Source organism: Onychostruthus taczanowskii, unplaced genomic scaffold (genome assembly GCF_017590055.1).
Source record: "Onychostruthus taczanowskii isolate IOZ18803 unplaced genomic scaffold, ASM1759005v1 scaffold47, whole genome shotgun sequence".
In the NCBI taxonomy this organism is placed as follows: domain Eukaryota; kingdom Metazoa; phylum Chordata; class Aves; order Passeriformes; family Passeridae; genus Onychostruthus; species Onychostruthus taczanowskii.
The window spans coordinates 5,951,330-5,965,525 of NW_024502236.1; the positions used below are offsets into that span (position 1 = coordinate 5,951,330).

General features: G+C 36.9%; 1 protein-coding gene across 1 annotated transcript in view; it reads right to left on the reverse strand.

Annotated features, from left to right (window-relative positions):
- ROBO1 (roundabout guidance receptor 1) overlaps positions 1-14,196 on the reverse strand; it is a 295,424-nt gene that overhangs the window by 75,663 nt on the left and 205,565 nt on the right. Inside the window, exons 4-6 of the mRNA XM_041414791.1 lie at positions 9,930-10,050; positions 6,598-6,736; positions 5,224-5,351 (exon numbers count right to left, since the gene is read on the reverse strand). Coding sequence (XP_041270725.1) covers positions 5,224-5,351; positions 6,598-6,736; positions 9,930-10,050 — 388 coding nt within the window. The remainder of the gene's footprint in view (positions 1-5,223; positions 5,352-6,597; positions 6,737-9,929; positions 10,051-14,196) is intronic.

Sequence of the window (14,196 nt, forward strand, 5' to 3'; positions counted from 1 at the left end):
GACATTTTTCTCATTTCCTGCTGATTAACTTTTAAGATTTCTATTCTTTCAACAGAAATTGGTGGCAGTCAAACTCCTCAGATCCTTGATAGAAATCTGACGTGCTATCAGAGTTTACTGCAGTCATTAAGGGGGAAATGGGCTCTTTAAGCTATTGGAATCACAGGAGATGGTCTCCTTCATTCATCCTGCTAAAAGTTTACTAATTAAAAAAATTCTGAAGTTCATTGGACAATTATTAGTCTTCCTTCCTTTTTCAAGGGACTGAAGGCAGAATATTGCATCAAAACAATTCTTTCAAAGGAAGAAATACTGATTTAAAGAGAACATGAAGACAAGTTCAGACCTAAATCCAATCCTAGTTTTAAAATTCCAGTGGTTAAATTCAGCCCTGAGACTGTGAAGGATTCACTACAATGCATAATAATTGCTGTACACCTCAACAGCATTTCTATAATCCCATAAAATTCTGAATGTTGTTGTTTTAATGCTTAATGCAGTTACATTTACAGATAATTTATAATGTGTACCAGCAGCCTGACACAGTGGAAACATTTATATGGTATCAGACAGATGAAAGAGCAAATCCTATTCCTTTATATTCCGGGTGGTATTTGCAGCCCTTCCCAGAAGCCTTATCAAAGAGATGTCATTTACTGTGTGCCTTGGAGCAACCTTGCACAAAGAGGAGGTGGAAGGAGGAGGAAATTCCAGACCTGAAGCATGTGCCACCTTTTCAGATTAAAATTCCTTGTCAGTTGACTGGTACAGCAAAATCACAGCCAGGAGTCACTTATCAAAAGTTCCGCTCTCTATCTACCTTGCAGACAAGCTCTGTTAACCTTAGAATTAAAGACATCATAATCTAAAAAGGCTTGGTATCAGAGATTGCCACTGCAAAATATGAACTGGCCAGTACAATTTCCATAGGAATTCTTCTTTTTTCCTGCCAAACAGATAACACTGAATCTGCTCAGTGCCTTGAATAGCAAAATTTACATTTTACAGTTCAGTCACTGCTGTATCAGGTTTAGCTGTAGGTTAGGCAGGGCCGTGTACCAAGTATTGCACACTCCTCCAGAGCCACTGCTTGAGTAGGGAGGGATAAGAAGAACTCAAAATTCTTCTGTTCACTACCAATCTGCTGCTGACTGACCACAGTCACCTACAGCCAGTGTTGGTGTCACTCTCCTGAAGTCAACTGAGCCACTTGAGCTGCTGCTCCTGACTCCTGCTGAGCCTCAGCTACACTGCCACTGCTGTGATGGTTCCTGGCCAGCTGCAGATCAGGGCTGTCACTGGAGCCCTAACTTACACTTGTGTGTTTCACAGCTCATTTCACCAGAAATTATAAACTTATTACAAAATTAAATGTCAAAAAAGCCAAATTAGTACCACGAATGGGAGCAAAGCAAATGGAAGTAGGTGAGCAAATGCAAAACCTTTGGTTCTTAGATTTGCTTGAGAGCATTTTCATGGTTAAACGTGGGATTTGCAGATTCTTGAAGATGCCCTACTTCCATTTGCATTAATGGTAAAACTAATTTTCTTTTAGTACTGAAGTTCCAAAGTATGCATTTTTGGTAATTTTGTGTGTCTTAGGAACATTGTTTTCAATGATATACATAGTAATGAAATATATAACATACTTCCTACAGTCCTGCTTTGAGGCATAAACCTAAGCAAGTCACGTAACAGAAACCTACAAAAAACATGAAATGCATCTTGCATATATATCAAATACAGTATAATATAAATACAATAAATATATCCAGCTTGCTTAGTGCTAGAGCAAGAGAAAAGTCCACTGGCTCCAGTGATGCCATTTTTTTTTGGCCATTTTTTCCTTTTCTGAAGTTTTCAGCTACTTGGTGAAATACAATGTGCTGGCAAAATATAATTATTGTACTCTGGGCTGCTTCCTAGCATTATGTATTGACTGAGGTATTTATTTAATAATTAATCATCTCCTGAATGAAATGCTTCCACATGTACTTAGCAATGTCTCTGGATGCCTTACAGATGCAGTACACATTGCTGCAAAATGAAAACAGAGGGTAGAACTCTCCAATTTTAGGTATATGGAAACAACATCAGGATTACATTTCCTTAACTATTTAATTTTCCAAGTAGACAATAAGATAACTTGACAGTTTTAGGGATGGAAATGCTTCTAAGCTGCAGGAGTAAAACACTAAAGGAAGAGTTCAAACTTCACTACGTCAATACAGAACTCCAAATTTGGTTTATGAATATGGCTGAAGTCACAGTATGCATGTAGGAAACACTTATGGTCTCAAAAGATAGGAGTCTATACAGAGAAAAAGAGGGATTCTAATAACCAGCATCTGTGACACCAGTGCCATGAGCAGGAAGGACATAAAAATGGAAATGACATCCCCTACCCTCTCTTGTATTTTCTACAGTTAAGAGTTTATTACGCAGAGGGAGAGCTGAACTATCTGAGCTGACAGTTCCTAGTCCAGGGACAAGGCCTGGGCTGGCTCCCAGCTCAGAGGCAGTGATGTGGCTGTGCAACATTCCCGAGAGCATTCCCAAAACAGGGAGACCTGCAGGGCACGCATCAGGCACAGGCAGAACTGAGCAGGAGAAAAGGGTCCTGTGGGATCCAGGGCAGCTCCCTGTGAGACCCAGGATAGCTGTTCACCACCTCCCATCCACACCTCCCCGACAGCTGCGTATCTCAATTGCCCTGGCACTGCACGCTCCACCTTTTAGAGCCCCAGATAACCCTCCACAGGAGACAGCACGCTGGGGTCAGCCACGGTGTGAGTGGAAATGATGAGTAGAGAAAAAGATAAATCCTTTTCTTAGTGCTGCCAGCCCCGAGGCCCTGAAGAGCACTTCTTGCAGCCCTGCCACGTTTCACTCCCTGCCGCAGCCCCACTGTGCAGACACTTGGCAGACGGGGACTGTCCCTTTCCTGACATGGACACGCGTCTTAGGTCACCACTGACAGCTCTCATATTCCCCCCCTGGCACAGAGTCTGGCACTGAAACACCACAGCCTGTTGCTGAGATACTGAAGAGGAAAAAGCCCAAACCAAAGCTCCACAAATAACCCAAACCCATTCAAACCCACGCCAAGCCCCCTCCTTGCCCTTTGCTGAATTTAACATTTTTACAGCACAGTGGCAGCTGTAATGTCTGAAGCTGTGATTGGCAGTGCAGCCCTCTGTTTACAAATAGGCAACAAAAATAACTCAGTTTGGCACTGCAGAACACACATTTACTGAACTCTACAGTCAACAGATCATGTGACGATAACCAAACATGCAGAAAAGAGTTGCCAGTTGCATTCTTTGAATCGCCCAGAAAAAAAACCCCATAAAATCATAAAAAGCAATGAACCAACCAAAAAATTCAAAGAGCTGTGTGTCCACAAACAGTTAGAGCAATCTTATTTTAGCACTGAAACAAGACCAGTCTACTTTTCTAGATACAGCATAGTCAAATAGCTGACCCTTTAGGAAAAAAACCCAATGTTTTAACAAGAGAAGAGGAGAGGAGGGTAAAAGGAGAAGGCAGAAAAAGGCAGAAAAATGTGAAAAAAATCTGAATGGAAAATCCATTTGCTAGAGGAGTATTTTTTCCCTCCCATAAAACTTGGTCTCTTGGATACACTAATAAATGGATTTTGATCATAATTTATTTCATTACCAACTACAAATTGACCCTGCACATTACAGTTTCTCACATCAATCCCTCCTATGAAGACATTAGTGCAGACAAATGGCTCAGGAGGTAATCCATTCACACTGGGAAACAAATTATCCCATAACAGTATCCTCACAGCAAAGCTGCCACAGTGCAAATATCTACTGTGTAATACAAATACTTAAAAATTAGGATCTTGATGAATCAGGACTTAGGCTATGATCTTGTTCTTTAAAAATACCCATTTATTATCAAAAAGATCGCATTCAATTTCTAAGATCTACATACTTAAGCCATTTTATATCTATTAGCATCGTTAAGCTAAATGGGATTTCACGTATGTTTTTGCTTATTATTTTGAATAGGACTATGAAAGATTAGGGCTACTATGAGTTTATTTCCAGAAATGTAACTGCTGAACCAGTCATAAAAGCAAATTTTCTTAATAGTAACATTTTACGGGATTAACAGTTGATTTAAGATGTGATCTTCAGAAAAAATCACTATTTAGGAAATAATTCAGTCTTTTTCCTTTGAATAAAATGTGCTTGCTGCTCACAAGTTTATCCTTTATTCTCCAACACTGAGCATGAGAGCTGGTTATTTTACAAACATAAGGTATGAGTTTTGATGTATAAACATCATGGTGATGAACAAAACAGAACATCTCGAAATTCTTGGTTTTATGAGAGTTTCAATGAAAGAATTCAATACTTTCCTAACAGAGGGACACCAAATGTTTCTGGTGGTAAAAAGGAGAGCAGGTTCAGGGCAAGACCTTTCCTGTTACAGTAAATGTGTCAAAATAGAGGCCTGTTACCAAATAAAATGCTTTTAAGCCTATACTTCCCCAGAACTCCATAATGACTAATTCCCACTGAACAGAGAAAAGGACAGAAGGACCATCAGTGCCCAGAAAAAAGCATCAGGGTGACATCATTGCCTGTCTGCTAGCCAGGAAAGGAAGAGAGGGATTATCTGAATAGTGAACATCTGGATTGTGTATATAAAGGCAGTGAAGGATTTTTATACATATTAGTTCACTGAGTTCCACTGAATTTTTATCTTACAAAGAAACAGTAGTGCTACGATACGCTTTTATAATGAAAAAGCAACAGGAATTCCAGTGGTCTGGGTTAGTGTATTAAAAGATACACAAACAGATTTATCATTCACTGCTTCTCTACTATATTTAATTGAAAAAACTTGGCAGATACTTGAACTTGCAACTCTTTCTTTTTGAATTAAAACAGTGCAGCTCAGTAACATTGACCTTCTTCTGTGTTTCAGATACAATGATTGTAAGTGACTTGATTCTGAACTTGAAGAACTGAAATTCAAAACATACTCAGTTTCCCCATCTCAGCATTGTAAAGACTACTTAAAAAATCTTACATGTGAAGTGTTTCCATTTTGTCAGAATACAACTCAAGACAAATTTGCATTTTCATATTTTTTTATCTCTAGAGTTGTCATACAAAGAAAAATCAACTTATTCTAGTACAACTTTATTCAACTTTATTCTTTGCAAAGAAACATTCTTACCTTGAACTGTTAAAGTTGCTGATGCCTCAGCTTTTCCAACCATATTTTCTGCAACACAAGTGTATGATCCCATGTCTCCTGCCATAACTTTCCTGATTTTCAAGGTATGATCATCACGGATTTCGTATCTTTAAATATACATAATAGTTAACAATGAGTAAGAATAACAGAACTTTGTACAGTTTCTGTAAAGTGTAAAAACATGGGGGGTTTGGTCTAAAAATATTCTTATTTTTGTATTTCCCATAAGGGGAAAAAAAATATAGATACTTATAAATGATAATGCAAAAGGAAGATTTAAAACCAAAATATATCCAAGTATTAGGAAACCTTATTCTGATATTATTTGCACACAATCGCAAAGCTCTAACGCAGACCATTTTAATTGTTAGCATTATTTTAACAAGTAATTATAACAATATTTATTATTCTCCATCCGAATGACAGATTTTTTAATATGGTTGAAAAGAAAATATTGTTCCCAAAAAAGATCACAATTGCTTGAAAGTCAAGATAAATCACAGTTCATTCTTTTTTTTTCTTTTTTTTTCCTAAAGGACAATGTGGCCTTTTACCAATTTCTTTCCTTTCATCACCTTTCTCTCTTTTATGTATAATGCAGTCAATGTGTTTCTATTTATGGTAAGTAGATTTTTCCCCTAAAAATGATAGTTTTTATTAAAGCTATAGACTACATTACCAAGAAGCTGTATTTAAAAAATAAGTGGCCAACTTACAAATCCAACCCTGTAAAGCGTTTCTTCTTTCAGTCCACTCCTTGAAAGTTTTTTAAACTGATCATTAGGATTTCAAAGTAAGTAAATAAGTATTTAATCTATTTCTATATCGATCCATCACAGAATGTGTTTATTTTCAATAGTGTGTTTTACTTTTTGGCTTGAATTACAGCAATAACAAAAAAGAAGTTCATTGGAAACCTAGCAACAAAAACACGTATAATCAAGGCAGCTTTTTACATTGCCAGACTACATTTTACATCAATTGCAATTCCAATATATACTTTTTGATGTTGTGATCTCTTTTATTATTTGTTATACATTCTCCAAAACTTTTAGTAATCACAAAAGACTCTTCAAGCGAAGAAATAATCTGTATCTGATACTACTGGCTGCACTTGGTTGTTTTATCCTATATTTGTCACGTGCTGTCACAACAAAAACTTGAAAACAGGCTGTTCTTAAGTTTCAACATAAATTGTAAATTCAACTAGAGCTCAGCGCTAATTAGAAATGTTTAATGGATCAAGCCAGACCTTTGGTATTCAAGACAAAGAAATGCTAGCTGTCAATCACTGAATGGCCCCATCATACACCAAACTAGATGTTATAGAAAGGGTAACTGCAAGTACTGCACCTTGCTTTTGGCAGCTCTCCGTCATCTTTCCTCCATCTCACTGTAGGGACTGGGTCACCTCTTGCCTCACACTTAAACTCCGCACTGTCATCCACAGTCACTGCCAAATTGCTTGGTCTCTTCACAAAAGATGGTCTCTCTAAAGGGAAGGGAAAGGACAACAAGGGTTAATCCAGCAGTTCTGTGTCCAGATTGCACAAGATCCCTGTGAGGTTGCTTGCAGGTGTCAGCAGCAGCAGCAAGTATTCCATGCAATAATTTCCAATGCTGCATTTGAAAGGGAACTTTTTCTTTCCCCAGCACACATGAAGTAAAACAAGGCAAAAAAAACCCAAAATGTCCTCTCTGCAGTTTTTGTTCATCAAAACTGCTGCTATCCCTGACTTAAATTGCCCAAGTCCTGGCTCACCAGAGTCAGATTAATTGCTGCACGCTTATGCTCAGACCTTCTGGAACAAAAAGTTGACCTCAGTACAGGCAGTGTTGTTTTGGTAAACCCTGCAAATTTCAGGAAAGGTATGGATACACTTTTCTACCTGTAACAGGATTCAAAGCTGCAGGTCGCTGGGCTATTCATACTTTCATAATTCCACGCCAGGCCACACTGCAGTGAGGTTTGCACACTTCCAAGGATAAAAGTGGTTTTAAACAATTTCTGGAATATTCCAGGAATGACCCATCTAGAAGAGCAGCACCAGATGACAACAGAACATCCATAAAAAAACTGGGAAGGTTTAACAGGAGAGTGTTTGGCAGGTTCCCTTGCCTAAGGCAGATGAACTTTTTGTCTATAAACCTGTGAAAGCTCTGAGGGAGTTGAGAAGGCAGTTGCATGTTTTGACTTGTATGTACTAAAGATATAAATATCATCCCCCTGGAACTGCAACAGTCTGAGGCCATTGGCACCATCAGGAAGTGTGAATAGCCAAAAATACACCACAAATTTCTCACAGGAGTACAAAACGACCAGACAGAAGGATAAAGAGACAATCCCATGCTTTTCATGTCTCACATTTATGTTTGAGAAAAGCAGTTCTAAATATTACTCTGGCTTTGCAGCCATAGAGATTCAATATTACAAAAACTTCATGGTTCGAAAAGGAAATGTGAACTGAACAAAACCTTAACAAAAAAACCCCTTCCTTTATTCTCGAGGATGTCCAGACCAGCTGGACACTTGTGTTGTAGAAAACTTAACTTTTCTGGCAATGGTAGGAAATAATGTTAAATGAAATAGCAAGTTGATCTTTAAGCTGTCACTTCTAGCCTGAGTTCATATACAAAAAGTGAGAAATAAAACAGAGATCTACAGACATAGATCTAGCTGTGAATTAAAAAGATACAAATATAGACAACCCGCTTCCCTGGCCCTTTTCTTGTAGGTGACGAAAAAACCAAACCTGAATGTAAGAAAAGAACATCCAGATTAAATCTCAAAGTAGGAATAGTTTGGGGAAGAATATTTAACTTAACTGTGCAAGAGAAGAAGTACTGATCTGGAAAGACCAAAACTGCTGCCCACAAGAGGCACATTGTTCTCCAGATCAGTTTCCTAAAGGAAGAGTAATGGATTTCCATGAGTTTTTGTCTGCCCATTTATAACACTCTTATTCAAATGCAGAAACGGATAAGGGAAATCAGCACTGATTTAAGAATCTGTCTTTGTCACATGATTATTTGGTACATACAAGGAGAGCTTAGCAAGGATCACTTTGAAACTTTCTAATATTACAGTTTCTGGCATGCAATCCTCCCTCTGATCTAAAGCAGAGACCTAGAAGGAAAAGTTCAACTTCTAAATAACCAAACCTCATAAACAGAAGATTAATGTAGAAAAAATATAATATATAAAGTCAGCATATTACTCGTGCTTTTTCACACATATCCAAGTCTGAGTTGAAAGAATAAGGTGTTTTAAAGATTTCTAGACACTGGCTGGTAAGACATTCAAAGCTTTCCTGACCCATTTGAAAGCAAAACCTCACTAGTTTCCCCAGGCTGAAAATCTGAAATATGTCTGAAAGGAACAAGAGATGAAGGAAAAGCCAGACAGAGCTCTGCCTGCAATGCACCCCTCTTACAGGTTTTTAGCCAAAGAAGTAATTTTTCAGCCTAAGTTATCAAACAGTTCAGCCCATGACTCCCTGGTTGGCAGCAGACTAGTGATGAACTATTACATGGTACAGTTAAATAGGAGCCTGGTGCCAGGACTTTACTCATGTAATTACAAACTTTCAAGTTTAGATTTTGCTTGAAAGTTCTGAAAGTCTATTTGACAATAGACTTCCTCCCCTAGTGCTTCAGAAGTGTTTATACAAAACCAAAATAAACCAGCACAAGTTCCTCAGCTTCTAAAGGGTTACATACCACTTTCTTCCCACATATTCAGTTTGAACAATTTTAAGATGGCATAAAACCTTGTTTTATTTAGGAAACTCTTGCTTCACATGAAACTCTGAACAGGTCTTCAAGTTGTCTGAGTCCTAGCTCAACAATGTAGGGAAGACAGATAAAAGTGCCAAAGACAGACAAGACAGCTCTTAAACATTAATTTAATAAAAATAAAAACACCAACAAACTACTATTACTGCAGCAGCATTGTGATGGAAACCAGTGTGCTGTGAACCAGGGCTTGGATGATCTCATCCTGTAAAGATGCAACAGCTATTTTTTTTTTTTCAGAAACAATCAAGCTATCTCAAACCTCCTCTAATTTAAAGTAAAATGGGACATATTTTGAAGGAAAAGCACCTAAATTCTCCTATGCTGAAGGAATACTGGGACTGCAGGTGGACTCACATCTTCTCTCCTGATGTTGCAACAAAACGTGCAATTTTCAGCTAAGATCAGCTGTCTTAAATGAAAACATATTTTTTGATGCTCAGAGGGACTATCAATAGGATCACTTGAACAAGCAGATCTGTTGTAGTTTTACAATACTCAGCACACTTTCCTATAAATGAAAGCATAATTATTCCAAACAGAAATTTAGAGTAATTCTGATTCTCTCTAGTAAGAAAGAAAAATTAAGCCTCTGCTTCCTAAACTTGTTAATTTTTGTTTTGCTGTTATTTCACAATACTGATCCAGTCATGGGCACTGGAATTACTTTCAGTTTGAGCATTAAATACAAAAGCATTTTATAATAGGAAAAAACTGTCCAAGGTTTGCTGCAGAGCCATTACCTTCCTTCTATTTACTAGATCACAACCATGAGAATAACATTTTCAGCACTGAAAAGGAAATGGATCAGAATAATCTTTAGAGAAAGGCTTACTACAAAAAGCAAAAGATGGACGTTTTCATCAATGGAGTCTAAAAGGAATTCTTACCTAAAACAGTGAGCTCTGCAACTTCACTTTCACGTTCTCCAACCATATTTGTTCCAACGCAAACGTATTTGCCAGCATCGTTCTTTCTCGTGTACGTGATCATGAGCTTTCCTCCTCTGATCTAGGACAAATCAAGGATAACAAAAATACTTCAATATGAATTATTGATTTAATAACAATAGCTTAGAAAATATTTTGTTATAGATAATAAAACAGAACAAGCCATCTCTGGTTTTCCGTATCACATAGTTTTACATCAGTATTTTAAAATCTCTGAGATTTGGAGACTTGTTAGTTTTTTCTTCTTTCTGTGTAATGTAATGCTGGCAGCTTACCAGCCTGTTTAACGCTTGTTAGCCAGAAGGACTACAATTCCTTCCCATGTACTGATACAATCAGGTGGAGAGTAAAAATTAGCACGAGACATAAATCTCATTTTCGCATCAAGTGCTGCAATTACTTTTTCTTGACAAGAAATATGTGCACGCTGTCCTGCTGCTGGTTGTCCTCATTATTATTCATGAATTTTGTGTTTGTTTTGGTTTTCATTTCTTAAGGAAGTGAAGGAAATTCTTTATTCTTTAGTTCTTCACCTTAAATAAAGTAAGCTTAAATGCTGATAAGCAGATGAGCGGAAGCAATTATATTCTTACTGAGAAGTGAATAACATTCTGCTCTTGATTTTGAATTCAGCTTTTGGGAGATAACAGAATTCCAATAACCGCCAAATCAGAAAACACACTTACCTTTGTGATTCCAAATCTTATTACGTTATATAAAAATGTACATTAAATGCATATGAAAATACCTGCTCTTTCTTTAAAAGGATTTATTCCCCCATTCTATTGAAGTTGCAAAGTTCACCAAAATGCAGCAAAATTTGTCTAGGCAGCTGCATATGTACCATGTTTACTTTGATATACAAAGAAAGTTCCTTAATTACAGAAAATACATTCTGAAGTGCACATATGCTTACAAGCCCTATCACTTTTGAAAACCACTGCAGTTCAAGCCATGGGTGGAAGTAGACAATAAATAAAAGCCACATATGAAGCTGCATGAAAGGCTCTAATGTGGTCAGTGACAAGGAGGAGAGTGTTCTCAATATGAGGTATTTAGCTCCAGTTGCCTGCAGCTAGAAATCTATCCCTGGAAATTTGACATCTCGAGCAGTGTTGGGCTCTGATTGTCATTGCAGGATGTACAGGCACAAAGATGACAGTCAGTTATTGAGATAAATGGACACGCACGTGGAGGGTAGACAGTGTTGCATACAAATTTCATTCTGTTGCCTTTGGCACTCATTGCTTGAGAGCACAAGAGAAATGTGCTTTATCATTCAGAATAATGCTGAAATTTCAGTGGAGATTTGAGGCATGAGGAATGAAAAAATAAAGGTGACCTGCAAACACACATTTTTCAAGAACTGATATGCAGTTTTAGATTGCTGACTGCCTGAACTTGTGAGCAGGGGAAGAGGACGTAAAGTATAACTAGAAGACTATCTGTATTCATTCCTGTTTTACATGTCCCTTAATTACAGAAAGCAATTTATTTTCCAAATAATGTATGAAAAGGATTATAAAAACCCCCAATTTTTGAATGACTTTCACTTGAATTTTTGGGGTATTTGTATATCCAGATACATATGCAGAAATATGTACATTTTATATATATAAATATTGACCACACTGGATAGAAGAAAGAAACTAATTATATATCACAAGAATTTGCCAACTCATCTGATGTTTTCAAACCCATGTAAACTGAAATCAGTGGTTTTTGCGTATGTCTAAATCCCAGTGACATTCAGTAGCATTTGTGCTCCTCTGTTATTTTATCACTAAAGAAAATCCCATTCGAATCCACCACAATATGACACAATTGCATATCTTGCACAAATTGTAACCTTAAGCAAGAACAATCTTAGGAATTTCTTGTAGGAATCACTACAAGAGTATAGATGGAGAGAAGCATTAAAGCAGAAACATATAAAAAACTAAAAAGTCTTTGAAAGCTTCTTTTCTTGCAAGTTATTTGAGATTTAGATAAAGAAGGAGACACAGAGGAAACTTCCCTCATGGATGCTGAGGCAGACTTCCTAAGATGTGACATGCATACTGAAGGAGGCTGTGCTTACAACATGGAATTCTGAATGCACGTGCAAAGGGGTTTCTTTTGTTAGGTTGGTTGGTTTTCTTAAAACATGAGAAGGGTTTAGAACTTTAGCTACAATGACGGTTATTCCACATGGAATTATGATAAATTACACAGCAACAATAAAATGTCCCACCACTGAATGTGGAATTACACGTGTCTGTAACTGGAGCAGTCACAGATGGCTAGAAGGAAGTGAACTTCCCCTGGTGGGCAGCTACCAAAATTCTTCATTGCATTTTAAAAAATTAGGTACCCACCATCTCAATAAGATTGGACAATCCCTTCAGTTTAATATGTTGCAAAAGAAAACTGCAGCTATGAACAATTTAAATTGTTTACGTGCAGTATTTCTTCTCAATAGGCAATCCCAAAAATAACTATGGACCATAGACCAATGGCTTAAAAAAGTACAGAATGGAAGACATGCATGTGGTATTTGGTAGGAACACATACAGAATCACTACTGAATTTGTCTTACTAAGTTCATATCCAGTATTTAGGGCTGTAAACAGTCAAATCACCTTTGGAGACAGTACATGAAACCTTGCAAATTACAACTATTCACAGTCTGCATATACTTAACAGTTAATGAAGGCATTTTAATTTGAGTGCTCTGGCTCTTCTCATATTTTTGCCCTTGTCCCAAAGTACACCAGCTGGACTTTATAGCAGAAAATGATATAATTTGCAAAAGTGACAGGCAGTGAGTGTACCATTACATCCCAAACTGCCTGAAGAGTGGTGACCATGCTGAATACCAACAGAAGTCCTTTCTTCCTAGTAAACAAGATACAGAAAACAGTTTTATTCCACTACTCTAGTAGATATGGTTGTGGGAAAAGAACAGCTTTGCTAACTGCCAAAGCTAAAAGTCTAATTCTGGAAGTAAATGTCATGTTTCATTTATACCAAAATGAAGCCAAGGCATTTTTTGACTTTTCATGTCTCTTCAGTATTTTTTTCTGTGCCTACCAGCAAAATCTATCAGAGATTTGCAAGTAGGATAATACAAGAATAGCACTGAATTCTAATAAAAGAAAAAGATTGTGATCAGTATTTCACAGATGATCTTCAGCTGCCTGTAAGATGTATGAATTATTGTACATATGCTAAGAAAATATATGATGGTATGGTGACTTACAAAGACTTTTTGAAAGCTATTTTCTATGACCTGTCCGCCTGACCATATTTTGCTCCTCATCAGTAAATTGCTCATTCAAGCAAGTCCACTTCATTTATTTCTTTAAACAATAGTTGGTGATGTTCATATAGAAAACTCTAGGCACCCACAGAGTTAACTAGGTCCAGAATTGTAAATTATGGCCACCCAGCAGCAAAAAATCATATACAGATAATGAATCAACTCAGTCAGCCAATAAATCAAATCCATAAAAACTTACCCAAGGGTTCTACAACACACCACCAAGAATTCAGTATAGCTGTACACACATATATTCTTATTCTGAAACCATATTTTATATACCTATGTGCATTGTGTATATGTGTGTAAATTTCTGCATGTATAAATCCATACCCATCTGTCTGTGTTATGAAATATTTTTATATATGTGGGTGATTCATTTACTTTTCACAGAAATGTGGTATGAAATATGAGACAGAATGAAGCCATAAGAGAAATGCTTGGGGAGTCCAAATATAAATGTGCGTGACTTTTTTTTTTAAACTTTCTTTCAGTTTCTACTTTATTTCTATTTAATAATTTAAATCTTCTCTGTTGCAAAATAATTTAAAAGCAAACAAATTAATAGGAAAAGGGAATTTAGACTGCAGAATGAAATACTTCTGTTTCTATAGCCAGGGTTTCTGCATACGTGATATCACAAATTTCATATATTTTAGTCTCCTACAGTACAGTACACACTACAACCCATTTTCTTTCATTTGCTAAATTGAAAGTGGAGGACATATAATATTAACCTGCCAGACACTGCCTTTGCTTTAAAAGTGTACCATCTAATTATGAATAGCAATAGAACAGTGAAAGTACAAGATGAGTCCAGGTAATTGTAATTAATTGGTATATCCAAGGAAAATGGAGCTTTTATTTCTTAGTTAAGAAACATGGAGTTTTGTTCATTTCCCTCTG